Source organism: Salvelinus fontinalis, chromosome 2, assembly GCF_029448725.1.
Source record: "Salvelinus fontinalis isolate EN_2023a chromosome 2, ASM2944872v1, whole genome shotgun sequence".
Lineage (NCBI taxonomy): Eukaryota > Metazoa > Chordata > Actinopteri > Salmoniformes > Salmonidae > Salvelinus > Salvelinus fontinalis.
Window position 1 is genome coordinate 29,453,092 of NC_074666.1, and position 26,147 is coordinate 29,479,238.

Sequence of the window (26,147 nt, forward strand, 5' to 3'; positions counted from 1 at the left end):
AAATGCTCCTTGGATTACTGGGAATGAAACTACATAAGGGATCTCTGTTTTGACATATTGGAAACGATAAGCCAAACATTGTAGTTGTGGAATTACATTTTTTTATCTTTCTCAATTAATTACATTCTGTAGCCGCACATTAAATTCATTTTTAATTTTGACCAATCCATTACTTAGAGAGGCACATAGTTTATCCCCCCTTTCTTTGGAGATTAGATGGCTACTTTTCAATATTCCATTAAATAGATTTCATGAACCTCATACTGTAAGCTACCAGCTACCATATCTAGTAAAAAACCAAGGTTATTTTGGATTGTTTCATCACATTTCGATGTAGTAACTGAAAAGAAAGTGAAGTTGTCATGAATGAAAGGCGAAAAATGGCATACTAATGATGTACAAATGCTTTACGGTGTTGTAATAAGCATAGGAGCAGCAGGATGTCTTAGAAACAGTACGTTAATGTGTCTCGCTCCCAGCCTTAATAACTAGTCCTCTGTCAAATAACTAATATTGTGATAAATGTAAAATGTAAAATATACAGCCAAAGTGCAGGAACCTGTAGCACATCCATACTGTATTTAGTTACTGTGTTTGCTGCAGCCAGGTTTAATCAGATGTCTTACTCTTAGGTTTTGAATGATTAATGCCCTGAGTTTCTCTTTCTAGCACTAATCCTCCCGCCCCATGCTAAACCATGGCTCTCCCCTACAGCAGTGCACTTGTTTGGGCTGACCTGGCACCTGCAGCCAGTGGATGGGCAGCTCTATGAGAATGGACTAAGCAAACTGAACAGAGACTCAGAGAGCATAGACATAACCTTCACTCCCTTCGGTTTGCCCGGCCTTAACAACACCAACAAAGGTAAGCGTTGGTGGCAAAGATGTATGTTATGAAGCCTCTAGGTTTTGATTCTCACTGTTATACCACGCAACAAAAACTAGAGCAAGAGTTTTACCTCAGGAGGTTTTCCATGGGCTCTCTCATCCTATTTGTCTTCCTCTGTGTTTACATGATAAACCTGTTGTTTCATAACCAGCGTGTTGGATGCAATATGTTTCGACAGGGATAATTATTTCCCTCTTGTGTGATGCTGAATTGCATTTCAGATAAAGGAGTGCGGTACTGTACTGTAGGTGGGTGGGTTGCTCGGGTGATGCACAGGTCATCCCCGAGTTAAAACACCTCATGTTCGCAGGGCATTGCCTCCATTAGCACGATAAAGATCTGATTATAGAAATGTCCCATTTTCGAAAAATAAACTCATAGAATCATCGAGATAGAGAAATAGAATTATTCCAATAACACCAGACCAACCCTGGGGTCCCAAACGCCGCAGACAAACAGTTCCATATCGGCAATGAGTGAAATAATTCAGTTCCATTCCACATAATTCAATTCCATTTCTATAAGTGCGTGAACCAGAAAATGTTCTCTGCAACTAGGACAATGTTGAAGAGTAGATTAAAATCAAATCAGTTATGAAAATATTGGATTGCCCTGCATAAGCACATAATGAATCTCAGTAAAAGCTTGGTGTCTGAGTTTCAGTATTTCCATATCATAGCCCTCTGACAGGGAAGGAATAGGAAACACTGCAGGTACTACTGCTAGATTGACACAGTGTACAAGGCTGTGTGCACTCTGTGGCTGGTACAATGTAGCATAGCTATGCCGGGTCACATTAGCATGCATTGACAATGAAGTAATCAGGAGGAGCTTCATGGACAGTTAATTAAAGTAAGAGTGTGGCTTAATCTCCTAGCAGGCTACAGCCCACAGCATCATTGTTAACTCTTTAAGACCAGAGATCCTCCAGCCAGCTCCCCTTCACAACCTCCCTGGTTTATGAAACAAACACTGCGTACTCACCAGACATGTCACCCATTGAGCATGTTTCGGATGTTCTGGATCGACATGTACGACAACGTGTTCCAGTTCCCGCCAATATCCAGCAACTTCGCACAATCATTGATGAGGAGTGGGACAACATTCCACAGGCCACAATAAACAGCCTGATTAACTCTATGCGATGGAGATCTGTCACGCTACATGAGGAAAATGGTGGTCACACCAGATACTGACTGGTTTTCTGATCCAGGCCACTACCTTTTAAGTTATCTGTGACCAACAGATGCATATCTGTATTCCCAGTCATGTGAAATCCATAGATTAGGGCCTAGTGAATTAATTTCAATTGACTGATTTCCTTATATGAAGTGTAACTCAGTAAAATCATTGACAATTTAGCATGTTGCATTTTTGTTCAGTATAAATATGAATGTACCCGTGTTTGAGCCCGCGTGTTGCTAGTGATGTCCACCCGACAGCAAAAGAAAATCAAGCTTTGTGCCGGTAATAAAACCCAAAACGCAGCTTGAGTTTCCTGACAATGTTATCTACAATGTTTTCAAGTTTTCATCAACCCAAACTCCCAGATATTTGTACATTTTGACTTGCTCTATAGAATGGCATTCCAAGGTAGTAATTACATGGTTTTCAGAGTGATTAGTATTGGAAAATACCATTCACTTTGTTTGAGTAATTCAGAACAAGCTTCAAATCGTACAGATTCTGTTGAATGATGTTAAAAGCTGTCTGCTGTCAAAGTCAAACTGCTGCCACTTGAATAGAGAAGTGTAATCTGCATAAAAATGTACATCAGCTGTCTTAATATGTCTCCCGATGTTGTTGATATAGAAAATAAACGGGACCTAAAATGTATCCTTGAGGCACATCCGAGCACAACTCCACGGTGTCTGACAACCGTCTGCCTTAACACACTGGGTTCAATTTGACATGTAGTTCACAAACCACTCCAGAGCATGACCAGTAATCCCAATACACTTCAATCTCTGCACCAAGACAGTGTGGTCCACTGTCACAAATGCCTTTGACAAGTCTATGAATACAGATACTCAATGCAGCTACTTATCCAGTGCAGAGTGAATATCATTCAAAACCTTCAAAGTTGCTGTGACAGTGCTGTGGCTAGACCTGAAACCTGATTGCATACCACGCAAAATATTGTTTTCCTGGAGTTAGGACTTTTAGCTGTTTATTGACTAGGGACTACAATACCTTTGTCAGAACAGACTATTTAGATATTGGCAGATAGTTATTAAGTAGTGGGATCACTTTCATTCAAAAGAGGTAGGACAAATGCTGATTTCCATAACTTGGAGATTATTACATTCTAGGGTGAAGTTAAAGATGTATGTTAAAGGGGGAGTAATGTTGTCTTCAGCTTTTTGTAGTAGGTAGGGTTCTAGATCATCAGGGCCAGGGGATTTTTTTACATTTTCACATCAGCTGATCTCAGGGCTCTACACACCTGAGACAGAGAAGGAGTGCTCGGGAGGGTCAGGTAATTTCACAGGTGGCTCATGTAAGCCTTTAACCCTATCAAATAATCTGCCTGCATCAAGGAAATGTTGATTAAAAGAGTTAAGAATAGAGGTTCTCTCAGTTACCACCTGTGAGTCAACCAGCAGTTGTTTAGGGAGCTGTGCATATTTTTTACACTCTAAACCTTTTATTACTTGCCAATATTTGAAAGAATTATTCAGATTATCAGCAGTAGATTTGAGGTAGAGGTCTGCTTTCAGGTCATAGCCACACCCTGATTCCAAGGCGTTTAAAAGCAACCCAATCAGCTGAATTAGACCATCTTGCTTTATCCCACAAAGCATTCCATTTCCTTATGATTTCAGCTTGTTTGTCTGAAAACCAAGGGTTGTCTCTTCCCTTAATTCTGTATTGTTTGAAAGGGGCGTGCTTGTTGTATACATTCTGGAATGCTTTATAAGAAAAGGCTAATTCAACATCAGGGATGAATTCAACTGAATTCCAGGAAATGTTAAAAACATCATGAAAATAAAAAAGTGTCTCAAACTGCTTCCAGTTTCTTTTCATGATGATACTGTAATGAATAATCAGGGAGAAAAAGGTGTAGATTCACACGCAGAGCACAGCAGGTGTTTATTTTGCCATCGCAAAAGGCAGGAATCGTGGTCACAGGCAGGCAATGGTCATACACAGGTAAGCAAACAGGCAGGTGAATCAAAACTAGGCCTGAAGACTGTACCTGTTTTTTTTTAACTAGGCAAGTCAATTAAGAACAAATTCTTATTTTCAATGACATCCTAGGAACAGTGGGTTAACTGCCTTGTTCAGGGGCAGAACAACATATATTTTTACCTTGTCAGCTCAGGGATTTCATCTTGCAACCTTTCAGTTACTAGTCCAAAGCTCTAACCACTTGGCTACCTGCCGCCCTTGGTTCTCACAAACAAGCTAGGAAAAGGATTAGTAGAGTCAAAACGAACAATACCTCACAAAGGCACAAACAGAATGAACTGAACTAAATAAGGAGCTGAAGAGACTAGGTGAGTAACTAACACAGGTGAAATCAATGAACAAAAATGAAAGACAGGGCTACGTTCAAGAACACAAAGAAACAGGGCTACGTTCAAGAACATAACGAAACAGAAAACAAGGTTGACTAAGAAAATTAATACAGAACCGTACAGATACGTGGAGGTACTTTAGGAATTTTACCAACCTTTTCAGGTTAAAAGTTGGTTGACTAAATTCCCTGACGTTTTTGTAAATCCAATCAGTTTTCCACGTTGATTCAACGTCATCACATAGATTTTTTGTTGTTGAAATGATGTGGAAACAACATTGATTGAACCAGTTTTTTACCAGTGGGTTATATCATTAGCAAAAACATGAGAAGCATTAAAACGAGATGGAATGTTGGTTAAAATAAGATACATCAAAAGGGATTGTAGAGGGCACTTACCATAGCATGTTGTGTTGGCCCAGTCCTCTATATATAATTGATCCTGTAATTGGTTTGCAAATGTTCTTTAGAATAGCAATTAGATTATTCTCAGCATAGATCTGAGAGATTACAGGAAATAGAATAACCATATTATTTTGCATTGTCTCAATCAACAGACAGACCCATGTATTAAAAGCTTGTTCTATTCAGATGTTCATTAAGTGAGGGGGGAGGGGAATTAAAACTGTAATTGAAAAGAGGGTTTCATTGAAAATGGATTACTGGAATAATTGTTTTATCAGGATAGCCCTTAGGCTATGAGAATTAATTTGCTTGTATGTCAGACTATTTTGAAGCACTTTTCAAATTTATTTTCTGCCCCCCCCCCCCCCCCCCCCCCCCTCTGAACCCAGTGTAAGTGACAGGTAAGATGGCCTGCAGGAGAGGCACGAGCTAGATATGCCTTCATTAACCTGTGATATGTTCTGTGGTGGCAGTGGCACAGACCACCACCACCTCTCCTAAACAGCATCACACAGCTATACAGTGATTGAGCTAGTAAAACTATTCTGGTAGCAACAGTAACACTACCATTACCTTGTTCACCTGCTCCAGGTTTTCTACTAAAAGAGCCCAGTTTCTATGATTACCAAACCAATCTTTTTCACAAGGTTGTTGTCGAGGCTAATGTGTGATCAATCCGTGTCCTTCGATATCTAGACTCTAGACATGTATATGCATTTAGATGCTTTTTAATATTCCACACATACAATTAAAGCGCATTTAAAAACGTGGTTTCCAGAGCTCTCTGTACAGTGAGTAATATGAAGGTAATATGAAGGTAAGAAGACACAAGACAGATAGAATATAGCTTAATATGTACAGTAGAGCTGAGCTGATCTCATGTTACCCGCCATGAGAGAGGGAATCAATAATGTGACACCCTGGTGTGTTGGCGTACCTGCCAAAGAGCTCACACCAGAGGTTATCAGCACAGAATAATTAGTTCACGCCTGGATGTGGGAGGTGTTTGTACAAGCATCCGGTAGCTTGCTGGTCTTCTCCTGGATACACCATAGTATTACACCATATTGGATGTGGTTAGTTTCTGTGTCTGTTCACAGTTTTTTAGCTCCAGTTTGAGAAGATGTAGGGCTTCATCTGACAATGAGGATAAAATGATTCCTGAAAGGACAGAGGAGGATTTATTAGTTGAGGCAATGAAATGAAACAGATTAAAGTCTGTCTGTATTTCCTCTTATTATCTGATAGAGGTAAATGGGGATAGTCAATATCTACATGCAGCAACAGACGCTGTTCTCATTTGTGTTTATATCCATTTGTGTGTGTGTGTGTGTGTGTGTGTGTGTGTGTGTGTGTGTGTGTGTGTGTGTGTGTGTGTGTGTGTGTGTGTGTGTGTGTGTGTGTGTGTGTGTGTGTGTGTGTGTGTGTGTGTGTGTGTGTGTTTTGTTACACCATATAGATAAGGAGCTATTCCACAGGGGGAAAGCGATAGACCGAGGGGAGGTGGACATAGGTACCGAGGTGATCCAGGCCATTCCACCTGGTCTGTTCTGGCGTTTCCACATCACCATCCACCACCCTAAGTATGTCAAGTTCAACGTCTCCCTGGCACGGGACGCCCTCTTGGGTATCTATGGAAGGAGGAACATCCCCCCTACACACACACAGGTACTGTACCCCCTACCTACCTCATACACACAAGAGCATTACATCCACTCCCATGTAAACTATCATACTGTAGGCTCTTATGTATTCCCACTCCAACCTATACAATGACTGAAACACCCCAGCACACATACAGTTAAAATCGGAAGTTTACATACACCTTTACCAAATACATTTAAACTCTGTTTTTCACAATTCCTGACATTTGATCTAAGGAAAAATCCCCTGTTTTACGTCAGTTAGGATCACCATTTTATTTTAAGAATGTGAAATGTCAGAATAATAGTAGAGAGAATGATTTATTTCAGATTTTGTTTATTTCATCACATTCCCAGTGGGTCAGAAGTTTACATACACTCAATTAGTATTTGGTAGCATTGCCTTTAAATTGTTTAACTTGGGTCAAACGTTTCGGGTAGCCTTCCACAAGCTCCCCACAATAAGTTGGGTAAATTTTGTCCCATTCCTCCTGACAGAGCTGGTGTAACTGAGTCAGGTTTGTAGGCCTCCTTGCTCACACACGCTTTTTCAGTTCTGCCTATAAATGTTCTTTAGGATTGAGGTCAGGGCTTTGTGATGGCCACTCAAATACCTTGACTTTGTTGTCCTTAAGCCATTTTGCCACAACTTTGGAAGTATGCTTGGGGTCATTGTCCATTTGGAAGACCCATTTGCGACCAAGCTTTAACTTCCTGACTGATGTCTTGAGATGTTGCTTCAATATATCCACATCATTTGCCTACCTCATGATGCCATCTATTTTGTGAAGTGCACCAGTCCCTCCTGCAGCAAAGCACCCCCACAACATGATGCTGCCACCCCCGTGCTTCACAGTTGGGATGGTGTTCTTCTGCTTGCAAGCTTCCCCCTTTTTCCTCCAAACATAACGATGGTCATTATGACCAAACAGTTCTATTTTTGTTTCATCAGACCAGAGGACATTTCTCCAAAAAGTACCATCTTTGTCCCCATGTGCGGTTGCAAACCGTAATCTGGCTTTTTTATGGCGGTTTTGGAGCAGTGGCTTCTTCCTTGCTGAGCGGCCTTTCAGGTTATGTCGATGTAGGACTCGTTTTACTGTGGATATAGATACTTTGGTAGCTGTTTCCTCCAGCATCTTCACACGGTCCTTTGCTGTTGTTCTGGGATTGATTTGCACTCTTTGCACCAAAGTACGTTCATCTCTAGGAGACAGAACGCGTCTCCTTCCTGAGCGGTGTGACGGCTGCGTGGTCCCATGGTGTTTATATTTACGTACTATTGTTTGTACAGATGAACGTGGTACCTTCAGGCGTTTGGAAATTGCTCCCAAAGATGAACCAGACTTGCGGAGGTCTACAATTTTTTTTCTGAGGTCTTGGCTGATTTCTTTTGATTTTCCCATGATGTCAAGAAAAGAGACACTGAGTTTGAAGGTAGGCCTTGAAATACATCCACAGGTGCACCTCCGATTGACTCAAATTATGTCAATTAGCCTATCAGAAGCTTCTAAGCCATGACATAATTTTCTGAAATTGTCCAAGTTGTTTAAAGGCACAGTCAACTTAGTGTATGTAAACTTTTGACCCACTGGAATTGTGATACAGTGAATTATAAGTGAAATAATCTGTCTGTAAACAATTGTTGGAAAATTACTTGTGTCATGCACAAAGTAGATGTCCTAACCGACTTGCCAAAACTATAGTTTGTTAACAAGAAATTTGTGGAGTGGTTGAAAAATGAGTTTTAATGACTCAAACCTAAGTGTATGTAAACTTCAGACTTCAACTGTAAGTAACTATATGCACACCTGGGTATATGCACAGATCCACACATGCACAGATCCACACTACCCCCCATGCTAATGAGTGTACCCCAGCCCGTATGCACAACTTCCTTTCCTCCTCCATCCATCTGTCATCCTTCAGTCTCACTCTTCACCTACATTGAAACCCACAATAAAAAAAATTATCAAGCAGGTGTGGTGCCTTTATGTTAAGTTTGATCACTTCACCAATCAGTGAATTAGCTACATTACTGTTGGCTACTTACCAGTACTTTTGTCAAATGCATAATGAGTTGCAATGTATGTAGTTTATTGTTATGGAATGAATGCAGTTAAGGAAATATCTAGGGGAACTAATGTGATGTCAGTAAAATGCCTGAACTCCCTAATCACTGCTTCTTAGCATAGATATGATCTAAGATTAACAGTTCAAATCATTCAAGAAATTAAGACCTGTCAACTCAATTAAAGCCTCCTTATGTCTGTCTCTTTTGCATACTAATTTGCATATGTAGGTGCATGGATACAGACAAACAATGAATGAATGCTAATTGAAAGGTTCCTTTTAAACATAGACATCCTTTTTGTTCCGTAAGGATGCTCATAATCATTATAGTAATCACACTTGACATATAGCCTGTTAACTGTATGTTGGACCATATTCAAGTCCTGTCTGAGTGGGGCTGACTAATCCCACACCATCATTAGATGTCTCTGTCAGCCAGATCGGCTGATTCGGTTGATCCCAGTTCAGTTTTTGGCCCCTGCATGCAGTCACGCATATGTTCACCCGGACCGGCCCTCATTACATCTGCTGATAGAATACCCAGCAGGTCACGGGGCTGAGCACTCAGGGTCACGGTGAGACCTGCACACAAGTGACTCATCTGTCACAAAGCTGTTTCAGCGGCCCCAGTAAACCCAGCAGGCTTCCGCATGATGAATCCTAATAGGATGTTTTAGTCATTAATCTGAGTCAGTCCCCTGGGCGGCACGCACAGTTCAGACTTTTTTTTTCTTCCAATGAGATTTTGTCACTATTGGCGCCGAGGGGATTGTACGGAAAAGACAGTGGCCATTTCCGCTTCAGTGTGACATCATGTGCTGATCCCTGGCTGAAAGTGAATTATGGAGGGGCTGGGATCCCTACTCTGCTACTTTGCATCGCTGATGATTTGAAATGCAGGGGCCCGATGGCTATTGTGCCCCAGCGGTTCTACTGAATTACAAACATCGTTTTGCTGTTGTTCCGTAGGGGAGCATTTGTTTCTCATAAGAAGAACCTGAGTCATAGAATGATTCTGAGGCCTGGGGGCATGTCATTGGAGTTAGAGACCTGGCCTCACCCAGCCCTGGGTTTATTATTTAGGACGGGTGGAGGGGGGAAGACAGACGTCCCTCTGAGCCCGGCAGATGGAGAGGCTTTGCTGCATGCAGTCACCAGCCGACAGCAGTGTAATACCAGTCCTGGTCTCGGCTTATCTCCAAGAGCACACACAAACATGAGTGACACTGGTGCAGCTAAGGTACTGCATCCCGCCCAGGGCTACTGTCATATCCTACTCATCTGGTAATCCAGCAGTGAAGCATGGGGGCCTGTCTCCTTATTAAGCTCATCAAGGGCAAAGTCAAAAGGTGGCTCTGGAGCTTTGCATATGGTTCAAGTTCAAGTTATTTTAAGATAGATGACAGGATATGATACAGCGCATGATGATTTCATGTTTTGGCCTGTTCCCAGAGATAGATATCCGTGCTGTGATGTTGGAGGAACCCTGATACACCCTGTCAGTCAGGGCATGTCAGTACACCCAACCAGGAGCTTGTGATGTCCCAGCTTTTGACTTCCAAACCTTTGCCTAATTTTTAATCGGATGTTTTCTTTTTCTCCTGCAGTTTGACTTTGTCAAGCTCCTGGACGGGAAACAGCTGATCAGACAGGAGGTTCAGACGGTGGCGGAGGATTCCAACTCCTCTCCCAGGAACCTGATCCTGGCCTCCCTCCAGGAGATGGGCTTCATAGAGTACATGGACGCTGGAACCTGGTACCTGGCTTTCTACAACGATGGAAAGAAAATGGAACAAGTGCTTGTTCTCAGCACTGCCATCGGTAATTGGCTCCTCTTGGTGTAAAAAGTAGAATAGGTGCTCCACAGTTACTAATGAAAATTGATGCACCATGCAATCATATTTGTGAGCAGTAATGATGTCTTATAAGAAAATTACAGTACATGTGACATTATTTCCAGGATGTAGTCTGTGGTTACAAAAGCACTCAAAAAGCAAAGCAATTATAACATTTATACAATAGCTGCAAATAGACAAAAAAACATGTTTTGTTAAGTTTTCTCTGCACCAAAAGAATTGTGTGAAACAGGCTGCCATTTTATCATCAAAACGGTTGAGTTCTGTTGCTTGTTGCAAGGTGCTGCAAAGTCTGTCATCCCTAATTGACTGACCTTTTGTCACCCATCTGTAAGCCTCTGCTGAGAGATGAGCCAATGTATTTCTTCTAATGCTCTCTCTTTCCAGCCTCTCCTGGAAATGCTTTTGCTCTGTCGTTTAAAATGAATTGTTGTCTGAAAGGCAGTGCAAGAATGGTACTGCAGTGTAGTTCTGTACATGTCCGTTTCCTTTGTCTTCATGCTCATATATCTGTTACCTTCTTGTAACCAATGCAACATGTTAGATTATTATATGTCTCAATGGATGCACAAAGTAAAAGTGTTCATTATACCCTGAGTTTGGCACCATTTTTCTCCTAGGTGTTTCTGTCTAGCCCATGGACGGTTGTGTTGTTTACCACTTTCTCTGTCTGTAGAAACCATGGACGGCTGCTCCACCAACTGTAAGGGGAACGGGGAATGTGTAGCAGGTCACTGCCACTGCTTCAGCGGTTTCCTGGGACCAGACTGCTCAAAAGGTATATTAAGTTAGGCACCTCTGAGATATGTGGAATCTTCCAATAAATTCATACAAATTTAAATTACATTTTTGTGCATAATAAAATCTCACATAATATTGGGTTGAAATTTAGTTTTTGGTCAGATAGACCATCATATATGTTTTTTATTCTGTAAATCTACCAGTATCAAATTATTCTGCAGAGTAAAGTCTAAATAGTCAAATAACAATGGCTACTTTTTGATTAAACCTGGTGCTTCGTAATGGATACTACCAATATTATCAATGCCAAAAGTCACCCTGAATGGGAGTATTTTGATTGTCTTTGAGGATTATTTACAATCTTTGCATTAAATGAGGATAGCAAGCGGCAGTGGGGCTTTCAGATCCACTTTGTGGTCAGTGAGGTCTCTCTCTGCCCAGGCCAACCCGCTCTGGACGAATGCCTTAATCTGTCTCTGCCTAGATCTGAGGTCAGGGAGCCACTGTAGCGAGCATAATGTGTCTATTACTGTTCCCAGTGTGGAACTGGGACATATTATGGAGACTAATGGACAGGCCAGGATCGGAAAGGCAGCTTCCGCACTGCAACTGTCCATAAACAGACTGACAGACTGGAGGGATGAGAGATCCTGGCAGAAGAGAGAAGGGGATAATGGGAGAATGGAGCAATGTTCTCTCACGTAGCTCTGCAGGTTTCAAAGACATTCTGGAAAACGGTTCACTATGACTGAGTGCCTATACTTGTAGACTAGGAATATAGCATAGGAATGCAGCATGTTAGTGGTGTGAGTAGTGTTTAGGCTACACACCAAAGGGTTCAAACTTCTTAGGGATAGCACCCTAGCATGATAGCATCAATTTTCACCTAAATGACATACCCAAATCTAACTGCCTGTAGCTCAGGCCCTGAAGCAAGGATATGGAGATTCTTGGTACCATTTGAAAGGAAACACTTTGAAGTTTGTGGAAATGTGAATTGAATGTAGGAGAATATAACACAATAGATCTGGTAGAAGAAAATACAAAGAAAAATACAACCGGTCGTTTTCTACCACCATATTTGAAATGCAAGAGAAAGGTCATAGTTATAGCCATGACTCTGGTTATAATTCCGATAGAGTGTATGTGCAAAGTTGGCAGCAGTGTATGTGCAAAGATGGCAGCAGTGTATGTGCAAAGTTTCAGATGGATAACTTGAAAAATGAGTGAACAACAAGACTTTTAGTGTCAAGTCCCCATGTACATTTGGGCAAATCGTGAATGAGACATTCGCGTTCATATTCCATTTTTCTGCAAGACTATCGTCAGATCTGTATACTTGGACTTTGATTTAGCTTTCAAAGTATTAGTAGCCATATTATAAGTTCAACAACCAGTTTTCATAACTTCATAACTCTGAATGTTCTTATACGTTGTGTCCAAAAGGAAAAGCATGCTGTCGCAAAAGGGTAGCGCCTACATTTTGCAACCGAGACGGGGTTTCTGGATACTCCCGTAAAGCCCAGCTCATTGGCTATCTAGCTAGCTTTGTTTGACCCCGATTGGTGCTTATTTGACAAAGATACAGTCCTTCAAGTGATGGCCCCCTGCATCATCGGTGTGCCATCAAGGCATCGCTCTCTGACCAAATATGGTGTCCTATAGGATATACTACACCCCTAATTAAATAGTTACGTCTTGTTACCTTCTAGGATCTCTGAGGAATACATACAAATGTGATTTGACTTGTTCAAACAATGTTTAGGTTGAGATTTTCACAGATTCCTTTCTTTGTAAATTGAACAAGTGGAAAAACAAAATTGATCGCATGTGCTATATGGACCTTTTTAGGATATGATTTCTTATATATATATAAGCAAATGACACTTCAGGTTATCTCTGGGACCCTTTGGATGATAAATCAGAGCAAGATTTCAGAATGTAAGTACACATTTCACCTTCAGAGGTGAATTTAACAAACCTATCGCGTTGAAAATAGTGTTTTGTTGTTAGGAGCTCTCATTAAACAATAGCATAGCATTTTTTCGCAGTAGTAGCTACTGTAAATTGGACAGTGCAGTTATATTAACAAGAATTGAAGTTTTCAGCCGATATAAGACACTTCTATGTACCGACATGTGTTGTTACTCTAAAATCTGCGATCTTGATAGAACACGCTTCATGATTTACAACTGTCCCGTTGACGGAACGCTGATCCTTTTGGCATGTGAACAAAGATCTCTATTGAATCTATACAGCACTGTACGTTCTGCTCTGATGTTTACCATGAGTCTCCATGCTGCAGCCTCTGAGACTCTGAGGCTCCGTTCTTCCTCATTTTGTAAATATAAATTTTCATGGTAAGGCGCTGAGTTCCCACATGGAAAAATACTATAGTATACTATGGTATAAATACTATATTATTCACTGTAGTGTTTTTGCGGACTTTAATCCTACAGTACTCATTGAATTCTGGAATATTTACTGTAGTATACTGTGGTATTTACAGTTAACAATAGTATAAATACTGTAGTAAACTAAAATCTATACTATAGCAATTACTGTAGTGTTTTTACAAATTGTAGGATACTGTAGTATTTACTGTAGTGGTTTTGCAGACCGTAGTATACTGTGCTATTTTGTCAAGCAGTACTGTAGTATTTACTATAATGTTTTTGTTGTATTATCTTTAACATAGAAGTGGAGGCTTTCTTCTTGAGGAAACCTACTGGAGAAATAATAAAAGAGCACATTTTCCATAACCTGTAGGTAGGTAGAACTGGGTTCTGAACAGATAGTTCAGAGCTTCTGCTCTTTTCTATAACCTGAAGGGAACACAATATATGCTCTATACTTAGCGTGTAGGTTTCTCACTTATGGGTGGCACAAATTAGGATATGGGGAGGGGAATGTGCAGGGTAAATGCAAATTAAATATTGTAGTAAATACTACAGTGTTTTTGCGGGCATTACTGTAGTGTTGACTGAAGTGTTTTTTGGTCGAATAATACTGTAGTATTTACTATAGTATTCTACAGTATAGTACTGCACAACATTGTATAGTAAGTACTGCACATGATCGAGGGCTCCTACATTGTGTAGTATAGTATTCTACGGAATAATACAGTATACTACAGCATTCTATAGTAAGTACTGTAGTATTCTATAGTAAACTGTATTATGTTTTCATGTGGTACAGAGGGGCCTTGGGGAATAGAGGGGGGTGTTGGAGGGAGATACCGATGCTGCAGCGCCATGCCGCAGCTACTGGAGTTTAACTCAGGTGCCACTTAAGAAAAATTGAAATGCTTGAAAGATTAGGTGGATTTCACAGGAAGAGGGTTTGAGTAGGGGTGCGTGGCCTGCGCCCAGCGGAGGGGAGAGTACTTAAAGCACTACCATCAGGGGAGAGGATTAGGTGACTTCAGCTGCATGCTTATTAGGGAGATATTGGTGATGGGTGAAACCTGGTTAAAACTGGTATATGGCTCATGGGGAGATCGCCACTGGGGTCTCAGGTTGAGTGCTGACTAGTACCTTCCAGGGCTGAAATGACACAAACAGCTTCACAATTCACATCTTGGATAACAACCAGTTTTTAGTTAAGGTTTTGAATGATAACAAACCAAAGTATTTTCTTTCCACCACAGTATTTCTAAAGGGCTGCTGTACTGTCTTTTTTCTTCCAGACTCCTGTCCTGTCCTGTGCAGTGGCAATGGAGATTATGAGAAAGGTTACTGCCAGTGTCACCCGGGCTGGAAGGGCCCAGAGTGTGACATCCAGGAGGACCAGTGCATCGATCCCACCTGCTCCAACCACGGCACCTGTGTCAACGGCATCTGTATGTGCAGCCCTGCCTATAAGGGCAACAACTGTGAACAAGGCAAGGGTCCTATTCTAATAATAATCATTATCACTATTTACACAGGAATAGGGATAGACATAGGATACAGCTGCATTTAGCCTAGCCAAGGGGGTTTGGTTTGGTGCATCCCTTATCCAAGAGTGCAACAACAGAAGCATGCCACATCAGTTTTTTTTACCGGAAAAGCCACTCGTTGTTAGTTCAGGGCTCTTAGCCACTAACCAAACCAGTATTCTGTTTGTTGTTGGGTTTTGCACACAGACACAAACCAAACTGTCTGATAGATTGTCTGATTACTATTTAACCACAGCAACAATACATCCAGTATCCTCCTCTCACATCATTTTAATTATGGGGAGAGTTTTTGTGTGCAAAAACAGATTGATCCAATAGATTATCCTCTACACACACACACACACATAGCCCCTCCCCGCTTTTCACGCACGTCATGAGGAATGCTTATACATGAAGCAGCCAAATCAATTGATTGTCCTAAGGTAGTTGTACCCAGTGGTAATTATTGGCTTTGTCTGAGATATCCGTGCTAGAGAATAACCTTGAGTCAATGAGCCTGTGACTAGGATCTAGCCTGCAAGCATTGTGGTAATTACTGTGGTTAACACTGCATAGATTTTTTTTCTTTCTTTTTTGTAGTGTGCATTCGTTGGGGGGGTGGGGTTGTTCTGAAGTGTATCACAACTAAATGTGATCAATTAGCTTCAGACATGGATTGAAGCTGTTTGTTGTTCAGTCTTTATGAGAATCATGTGTGAAAGCTGCAGAGGTTTCAATGTTATTTTTTGTCGATGGACATGTTTTGCTCATGGTGCGATGGGTTCTCAGTAATAAACCATTCACTGCTTGGACACGCTGTTCTCGAAAGGTTGCAGTGACACTGTTAGAATACACACCACAGAAGTACACAGACAATGTGTTAAATCAGCTAGATGTGATGGGGTGTTTTGTGTCAGTACCTACCCATAGAGGAAAGGTGTGATGGGGATGTTCTGTGTCAGTACATAGACAAACAAAATGTGTGATGGGTCTGCACTGAAAAAGACATTGCATAAAGCTTTTTTATGTTTTTATTATTTTCACTGCATCAGGTATAGCAGACACAGAGGTTTCGGCTTTGCAGCCTTCTTCAGTGTGTAGTACCTACCCATAGAGGAAAGGTGTGATGGGGATGTTTTGTGTCAGTACCTACCCATAGATTAATGGTGTGAGGGGGATGTTTTGTGTCACAACCTACCCTACCTACCCATAGAGGAAAGGTGTGACTGGGATTTTTTGTGTCAGAACCTACCCAGAGAGGAAGGTTTGATGGGGATGCGTTGTGTTAGTACCTACCCAACCTATCCATATAGGAAAGGTGGGAGAGAGATATTTTGAGTCACGACCTACCCTACCTAACCATAGAGGAAAGGTGTAATGGGGATGGTTTGTGTCAGTTCCGACCCATAGAAGAAAGGTGTGACTGGGATGTTTTGTGTCAATACGTACCCATATAGAAAAGGTGTGATGGAGATGTTTTGTGTCAGTACCTACCCTACCAACCCACAGAGTAAAAAGGTGTGATGGTGATGTTTTGTGTCAGTACCTACCCATAGAGGAAAGGCGTGGCTGGGATGTTTTTTGTCAGCACCTACCCATACAGGAAATGTGTGACTAGGATGTTTTGTGTCAGCACCTACCCATGATTGGGATGATTTGTGTCAATGCCTACCCATGGAGGAAAGGTGTGACTGGGATGTTTTGTGACCCTACTCATAGAGGAAAGGTGTAATGGGGATGGTTTGTGCCAGTTCCGACCCATAGAAGAAAGGTGTGACTGGGATGTTTTGTGTCAATACGTACCCATATAGAAAAGGTGTGATGGAGATGTTTTGTGTCAGTACCTACCCTAAGACCCCAGCTGGGCCCCGAAGTGAGAGGGCCAGGAGGTATGCGGTCAACAATGCTTGACTCAGGGAGGAGGACGCCCCTGCCATGCATAGTCCCATGGGATGTTGGCTATCAACAACAAGGCAACTCCTATGACTAATTGGGAATGGGACGCAAGCGTAGGATTGATCACCCTGTCGCTGGCCGCCTTTGGGGAGGGTGTATAGTGTGAAAGGCCGAAACACCCTAGGAACCAAAGGTACACTACTGACGATGCGCTCCCCAAATTTCACCAGGCTCACTGTTCATGAACTCTTGGAAGTGCTTGCACAAAGGATAGTAACATCTCATCCTGTGTTCTTGGAATCTACCAACCCATAGAGTAAAAAGGTGTGATGGTGATGTTTTGTGTCAGTACCTACCCATAGAGGGAAGGCATGACTGGGAGGTTTTGTGTCAGCACCTACCCATGGAGGAAATGTGTGTTGGGGATGTTTTGTGTCAGTAACTACCCATCGAGGAAAGTTGTGACAGGGATGTTTTGTTTCACTGGTACCTTACCTACCCATAGAGGATAGGTGTGATGGGGATGATTTGTGTCAGGACCTACCCATAGAGGATAGGTGTGATGGGGATGATTTGTGTCAGGACCTACCCATAGAGGATAGGTGTGATGGGGATGATTTGTGTCAGGACCTACCCAACTTTCCCGTAGAGGGAAGGTGTGATGTGTATGTTTTGTGTCCCCACCTACCCATAAAGGGAAAGTGAGATGGGTTTTTGTGTCACAACCTACCCATAGAGGAAAGGTGTAACTCGGATGTTTTGTGTCAGTACCTACCCATAGAGGAAAGGTGTGATGGGGATGTTTTGTGTCAGTACCTACCCATAGAGGAAAGGTGTGATGGGGATGTTTTGTGTCAGTACCTACCCGTAGAGGGAAGGTGTGATGGGTATGTTTTGTGTCCCCACCTACCCATAAAGGGAAGGTGAGATGGGTTTTTGTGTCACAACCTACCCATAGAGGTAAGGTGTGACAGGGATGTATTTTGTCAGTACCTACCCATAGATTAAAGGCATGACAGGGATGTTTTGTGTCTATGCCTACCAATATAGGAAGTTGTGATGGGGATGTTTTGTGTCAGTAACTACCCAAAGGGAAGGTGTGTCAGAACCTACACATGGAGGAAAAGTGTGACTGGGATGTTTTGTTTCATAACCTACCCAACCTACCCATATAGGGATGGTGTGATGGGTATGTTTTGTGTCCCCAACTACCCATAAAGGGAAGCTGTGAGCTTTTTTTGTCACAACCTACCCATAGAGGAAAGGTGTGACTGGGATGTTTTGTGTCAGAACCTGCCCATAGAGGAATAGTGTGATGGACATGTTTTGTGTTCCCACTTACCCATAAAGGGAAGGTGTGAGGGTTTTTTGTCTCACAACCTACCCATAGAGGAAAGGTGTGACAGGAATGTTTTTTGTCAGTACCTACCAATATAGGAAGGTGTGACGGGAATGCTTTGTGTCAGTACCTACCCTACCTACCCATATAGGAAAGATGTGATGGGGATGTTTTGTGTCAGTATCTACCCATAGGAAAGGTGTGACTGGGATGTTTTGTGTTAGTACCTACCCATAGAGGAAAGGTGTGACCAAGATGTTTTGTGTCAGTACCTACCCATAGAGGATAGGTGTGACCGAGATGTTTTGTGTCAGTACCTACCCATAGAGGAAAGGTGTGACAGGAATGTTTTGTGTCAGTACCTACCCATAGAGGATAGGTGTGACCAAGATGTTTTGTGTCAGTACCTACCCATAGAGGAAAGGTGTGACCGAGATGTTTTCTGTCAGTACCTACCCATAGAGGATAGGTGTGACCGAGATGTTTTGTGTCAGTACCTACCCATAGAGGAAAGGTGTGACAGGAATGTTTTGTGTCAGTACCTACCCATAGAGGATAGGTGTGACTAGGATCTGTTGTGTCAGGGATGTTTTGTGCCCATGCCTACCAATATAGGAAGGTGTGATGGGGATGTTTTGTGTCAGTAACTACCCACAGGAACGGTGTGACAGGGATGTTTTGTGTCAGAACCTACACATGGAGGAAAGGTGTGACTGGGATTTTTTGTGTCAGCACCTACCCATAAAGGGAAGCTGTGAGTTTTTTTTTGTCACAACCTACCCATAGAGGAAAGGTGTGATGGGGATGTTTTGTGTCAGAACCTACCCATAGAGGAAAGGTGTGATGGGGATGTTTTGTGTCCCTTCCTGCCCATTGAGGAAAGGTGTGACGGGAATGTTTTGTTTCAGAACCTACCCATAGAGGAAAGGTGTGATGGGGATGTTTTTTGTCAGTACTGACCCTACCTACCCATAGAGGAAAGGTGTGATGGGGATGTTTTGTGTCAATACCTGCCCATAGAAGGAAGGTGTGATGGGGATGTTTTGTGTCAGCACCTATCCTACCTACCCATAGAGGAAAGGTGTTTCAGAAATCTTTTGTTTCAGAGCCTACCCATAGAGGAATGGTGTGACTAGGATGTTTTGTGTCATCACCTTCCCATGGAGGAAAGGTGTGACTGAGATGTTGTGTGTCAGTACCTACCGTTGAAGGAAAGGTGTGATGGGGATGTTTTGTGTCACCACCTACCCATAGAGGAAAGGTGTGATGGGGATATTTTGTGTCAATACCTACCCATAGAGGAAAGGTGTGATGGGGATGTTTTGTGGCAGTACCTACCCGTAGAAGAATGGTGTGAATAGGATGTTTTATGTCAGAACCTACCCATAGAGGAAAGATGTGATCGGGATGTTTTGTGTCAGTACCTACTCATAGAAGAAAGGAAATCCAGAAGAAAAAGATATTCAAACAATATACACATGTTCAGGGATGTGAAATATTTACTCTTTCTCTCTCTCTCGCCACTCTCTCTTGCTCTCTTTTTCACTCTCTCACGCTCCCTCCATCCACCCCCCCACCCCCTCTCTCTCACTTCCCTTTTTATGCATGGCCAGTGGACTGCCTGGACCCTCAGTGTTCTGGCCATGGTGTTTGTGTGAAGGGGGAGTGCCTGTGTTCACCGGGGTGGGGAGGCCCAGACTGTGAGAGTCCCCTGCCAGCGTGCCAGGAGCAGTGTTCAGGCCATGGGAACTACCTGCCAGATTCTGGCACCTGTACCTGTGGTTCTAGCTGGACAGGCTCCGACTGCTCCACCGGTGAGTACAAGAACCATGACGTACACTACTGTTCAAAAGTTTATGGTCACTTAGAAATGTCCTTGTTTTTGAAAGAAAAGCTCATTTTTTGTCCATTAAAATAACATCAAATTGATCAGAAATACAGTGTAGACATAGTTTATGTTGTAAAAGACTATTGTAGCTGGAAACGGCAGATTTTTAATGGAATATCTACATACGCGTACTGAGGCCCATTATCAGCAACCATCACTCCTGTGTTCCAATGGCACTTTTTGTTAGCTAATCCAAGTTTATCATTTTAAAGGGCTAATTTATCATTAGAAAACCCTTTTGCAATTATGTTAGCACAGCTGAAAACTGTTGTCTTGATTAAAGAAGCAATAAAACTGTCCTTCTTTAGACTAGTTGAGTATCTGGAGCATCAGCATTTGTGGGTTCGATTACAGGCACAAAATGGCCAGAAACAAATAACTTTCTTCTGAAACTCGTCAGTCTAGTCTTGTTCTGAGAAATGAAGGCTATTCCATGCGAGAAATTGCCAAGAAACTGAAGTTCTCGTACAACGCTGTTTACTACTCCCTTCATAGAACAGCGCAAACTGTCTCTAACCAGAATAGAAAAAGGAGTGGGAGGCCCCGGTGCACAACTGAGCAAGAGGACAGGAGTGATGGAACACAGGAGTGATGGTTGTTGATAATGGGCCTCTGCCTATGTAGATATTCCATTAAAAATCATCAGTTTCCAGCTACAATAGTAATTTACAACATTAACAATGTCTACACTTTATTTCTGATCAATTTGATGTTATTTTAATGAACAAAAAAATGTGCTTTTCTTTCAAAAACATGAACATTTCTAAGTGACCCCAAACTTTTGAATGGTAGTGTACACACAACTTACGTACATGCAGAGCCATATATAGGGATGAATATATAGAAATGTCTCTATCGATATACTGTGAGGTTATTCCTACATACAGATACACACACTTGAATACAGTGCTTTCAGACTCTAACTGCACATAAACAATTCACATCCTTAGAAAGGACTGTAGTGACTTGTGAACGGAGTTGGAAAGTCCATTCCCAGACTCTTAGAGGGGAGCCTTTGGAGATTAATCACATCCTTAACCTCCCATAAAAGGTTTAAATGTAGTCAAGCCGCTACTGTTGGTTTCTGTCTGGCTGTGATTTAGATTACGTTTTCTGTACATGACGCTAATTTTTGGTCTTACCTTTGGCCAGGGTCTGTGTTACTCAGTCAATGTGTTTTTCTGCTTGTAATCTGCCAGCTCCTAGCAGAAGCAGAACTTCACACACCCAGCAGTCTATCAGACAACTGAGCAATCATTTCTCTGACATGCTGTGTGTAAATTGGACTACGCACCATGGCTGCCATCTAAGCCACTTCTTGTTTCTTTATCAATACTTGCATATCTTTTGGTGGGAGTCATGAAATTGATGCATTCTAATGCTAGTTTATAAATTATTCCTTTTTTAATATGCCTCCTCCAGGGAACAATAATGCCATGGTTAGGATTCATCCCGAGATATGCTCATTTGTACAATTTTAATCTGTTATTTTTAGCATAGTGTTGGTGTTATCTGTTCATCAGATTTTCGTATTTGAATTTAGGTCACCTTTCTGGCTGTTTATACAGAACAAATTAAAGTTATCTTCACTGCACTCACTTGTTAGTACACTGCGACACTTGAAAAAGTAGAAAATGTCTATGCGTTTAATTTCAGTCTGTCTCTTGTTGAATTCGTGGCAAACAGCTGTCTCTTACTGAAATGTTTAATTAATTTGTTTGAGTCAGAGGACATTGATAATGAGGGTTGCCACCAATGACTATGGTTCTTACTGATAAGCAAACAGCGTTGACACAGTGGTTGTAGGAACATGTCAGAGAAGCTGTGTTAAGAAAATCACATGATTTCACATGAAATTTCACATGTGAAAACATGTGTTTTTGGAATACTTCACGTGATCACGTTTTCACATATGTAGTTTCATGTTATCATATTAATTTCACACAAGATCACGTGATCACATGAAAACATGTGTTTTTGGAACACTTCACATGTTCCCGTGAAATCCATGCGTTTTTTTCCATAAGGGAGATGATGGTGGATATTCATCTGTATAGTTTGTCATCTTTGTCTGAAAGTTGTTGTTTTTGTTTTGTTCAGCCAGTAATACAGATGTAGATCTCATGTAGCAGCCAGATCACAAAGGAGATCAAATTCTTCAGTAGCCCAGGGCCAGGTTTACAGATTAGCTGCCTGCTGCTATAGCTGCCACACAACACAACAACACACTAACACACACCCTACTGCTGGTGTCCCCGCTTATGGAGAGGGATGGAAACCGTGCCAACAATATTATGGAAGCATCCATCCTTTAGAATATAGGGTGCCTGTCATATACATTTTTGCTCATCTTCATATTATTAATGGTTCTCTTCCTTGAGTCAAGTAGTGCTACATGCCAAGCCTTTATTAAAGTTGGGTGAAAAACCTGAGAGGTGGGCTGCATATTAAGATATTCCTCAAAAGGCAAAGTAATCCCTCATTCTTCATTATTTTTCCTATCAATTGTGTTTTCAGTGATGGCCAAAGGGGAAAACAGCTCATGTGGAGGCTATTTCACTTTCCAATGAATTGAATCTTGGAGCATTGTGGTGCCTCGGTTTCCGTAACCATGAAAGAATTGTGCATTCACTCAACCCACACTTTTTTCCAGCCTTCCAAAGCAAAGTTCAGGTTTTCTATCCAAAAGTGAAAATTGATTTTATGTTCACTCAAGTGTATGTAGAATTACTTGTAATGTTGACTGTGTGTGACTGCACTGACAATTTCATTACTATAGAGTAGACATACTGTAACCTCACCATAAGACAGTGAATTATATCTATCAATGTGCAGTATATGGTTTTTAAAACAGAAATATAAAGGCATTGAAGATAATGCCAACGTTCAACCATTATTATTAAATCGTTTTAGATGGCAAACATGTTGAATTCTATTGCAAGCAGATGCATAGAGGAAATGGATTAAATGTCATATGCTTAATGGTAGAAAAATCGAGATTAATAAAATGCAAATTGAGTTGTTATGGCATGATTAAATATGATGTATATTTAAATGGGAATGCCTTTTCCATGTGTGGGGATAAGTGGCCTTTCTGCGCCAGCAGCTCTTTCTTCTCCCTGTTGATTGGCTACTTGCTGATAGGATGGACAGTACTCTCCATATTCTGCTGAAATTATTCATTGAATACCATTAAACTTCTAAAACTTTAAGCATTGAATGTATTATAACTGCACCTGCAGCACTCTACATAGAAATATTGCCTGTTCTGTATTATAACAAACATTTTCCAATTCCTATTCAAAGTTTCAAATCATGAGTATGTAGAGTAGAGATACCATTAGAATAAAAATGGTAATGGGTTTTCATTATATTCCGTTTTAAAATATTCATTTTTTTGTTATATTAGATGAACTAGCAAGACAAGATGAGTGCAGAAATGAGTCTAGGATCCTGAATTAATTCATAGGAAATGGTCACGTGTATTTTGGGAGCAATGATGCAGCTGACCTTTGACATGTCCATCCGGCCAATGTGGAGGTGTACTGTCTGTTGCCAAGTGCAGTAAGACCCCTGCCGGTCTCTCTCTCTGTCTGTGTGCAGAGGTGTGTCCGGTGCCCTGCAGTGCCCACAGTGTGTGTGTGGGAGGGAAGTGCCAGTGTGAGGAGGGCTGGGAGGGGCCAGGCTGTGACCTGCAGGCCTGCCACCCCCGCTGCCAGGAACATGGCCAGTGTAAGAACGGACAGTGTGAGTGCCACCCCGGCTGGGAGGGAGAACACTGCAGCATCGGTGAGTCTCGCCCCCGCCCCCCTCGGACTAACACTACCACAGGAGGTTAATACACAGAGCATGTAACGTGACTCTAGTAGCTATTGTTCTGTTTAGAGGCATAGGGGCTGATTTACTGTAGCTAGGTTTTAACATGTTGTGGCCTTGGGACTATAAGGTTCTATATGTAAAGCATAGTTCTGAGATATTGAGAATCAAAATCTCAGAACAGTTTTGTAGTGAATTCTGATTGCATAACCCATTAAGGCCCTCAACGTAACGGTACCTAAAGTGCAGAATATCAAAATCCTGAGACATTTGTAAATCTTTTTTTTTAGGGGGTGCCATTGCAGATTGAACCTTATGGCTGAGTCCAGATTGACATTCCGTCTGTATTTGTTCTGTCTTGTGATTGGATTGCAGATAGAGCCTTATAGCGCCAAGTTCAAATGGGTTTATGCAGATAGAACTTTCTAGTTTTTAATTTTCTTCATCCAAAATGTACTTAAAAAAAAATCTAACTTCGCAGACATATGAAGAACCATCTAAAGATCAATTATATGTGATGAACAAATGTTTGACAAAAATATCAGAGTGAACATTATAGTCCCGAGGTCGTAATGTCTTAATCTGGGTCACGCTTTACTAATGTTTGTTTTTTTGTACTAATGAAAGATGTGTGAACCACTGATTTTTGCAGATACAAATCAACGAATATGTAATCCATGTGCGTGCATATCACCACACATGTTAAATACAGTAGCAGTTTAGCAGACCATTCCCAGCCAATCATCCATCTGCTGTATAATATAGACTTGCAGTTGTCAAATGGAACCCATGAGTCCTTCTTGCCTGGTCCTTCACTCAGTCTGCTAGAAGAGAACAGATGAAACACTGGTACCAAACCTTTAGAGGGAGGGTAACATGTTACCATGTGTCTTAGAGCCACTGGCTGGGGTTCAAGTGATGTCAGTGGCCTGCCTGCCTGTCAGTTATACCATTTATCCACTTCATTGCCGTTATTTGAGAATGAAAACTCAGAGTCGCAATGGAACTGTTGGTTGCCGCCAGGCAAATTTCCCATCAGCCATGCCCTCCTCCCTAGAGTGGAGGCATTTTTCTTTCTCTTGCAACTGAATAATTTGCTCACCAAGTTCGAACGAACTCAATTAATGTGGATACACCTTGATATAACACTGCAGTTTGTCATCTGGGACTAATGGAATTGGGTTTTGCCAAGTGACTGAAAAGCACATTTTGTAAAAGAACCAGAAAACTTCAGAAATGCAAGAAAACACTCCTTTGAAATCCTTCTTCTTGCCTTTAGAGATGGGGAATTGGAGATGGGCTTTGTGTCTCTGTGGATGTGTGAATCAAACCATAAAGCTTAGCTCCTGGCACATTAATAGGCTGTAATTATCTCTTCATGTGCCCTGGTGCTAGCATATATCTTTGAGGCTCAGTAATCTAATCTCAAACACTTTTTTCTTTCTTCCTTTTATCTTCATGTGGTATATAGCGTATTACCTGGATCTCGTTGTTAAAGGTAAGATGCGCTCTCATTCTTTAGGATTGAATTGTTTCATAGCAGCAGGGGTTTTAAGAGGTATTCCTGCAGTACCACCAAAGCACATTTTTTGAGATGTTAATTAATTCTAAGGAGAAAGTACAATGCCCAAAGCAATGGCAGAACATTCACTATATTCAATTTATGTAAGATAGAATATAACAAAATACACTCCCCTATGTATTTATTTGGACAGTGAAGTTAAAACTTTTCATTTGCCTCTATACTCCAGAATTTTGTGTTTGAGGTCAAATGTACAGAATGTAACCTTTTATTTGAGGGTATTTTGAGAATATCTATTTTACCGTTTAGAAATGAAAGCACTTTATGTATGTAGTCCCCCCATTTAATGATGTCATAAGTATTAGGACAAATTCACTTATAGTGTATATATTTACTAAAACGTTTAGTATTTGGTCCCATATTGCTAGTACGCCATGACTACATCAAGCTTGTGACTACACACTTCTTTCATGCATTTGCAGTTTTGGTTGTGTTTTGGATTATGTGGTGCCAATAGAAATTAATGGTAAATAATGTGTGGTTCCATTTTAGAGTCACTTTTATTGTAAATAAGAATATAATATGTTTCTGAACACTTCATTAATGTGGATGCTACTATGATTACGGATATTCATGAATGA

General features: G+C 41.4%; 1 protein-coding gene and 1 non-coding gene across 5 annotated transcripts in view; one reads left to right on the top strand and one right to left on the bottom strand.

Annotated features, from left to right (window-relative positions):
- Positions 1-26,147, top strand: part of tenm1 (teneurin transmembrane protein 1) — a 246,029-nt gene that overhangs the window by 121,323 nt on the left and 98,559 nt on the right. For 2 of the 4 annotated variants that reach the window (XM_055870047.1, XM_055870059.1), the window contains exons 6-13: positions 715-864; positions 6,273-6,481; positions 10,137-10,350; positions 11,062-11,163; positions 14,815-15,009; positions 19,894-20,094; positions 23,772-23,957; positions 25,456-25,482. In XM_055870047.1, the coding sequence (XP_055726022.1) occupies positions 715-864; positions 6,273-6,481; positions 10,137-10,350; positions 11,062-11,163; positions 14,815-15,009; positions 19,894-20,094; positions 23,772-23,957; positions 25,456-25,482 (1,284 nt within the window). The remainder of the gene's footprint in view (positions 1-714; positions 865-6,272; positions 6,482-10,136; positions 10,351-11,061; positions 11,164-14,814; positions 15,010-19,893; positions 20,095-23,771; positions 23,958-25,455; positions 25,483-26,147) is intronic. The other 2 variants (XM_055870067.1, XM_055870075.1) reach the window with 1 other exon arrangement.
- Positions 13,829-13,881, bottom strand: LOC129834144 (U7 small nuclear RNA). Its single transcript, XR_008756215.1, has one exon. It is a non-coding gene; the product is annotated as a U7 small nuclear RNA (small nuclear RNA).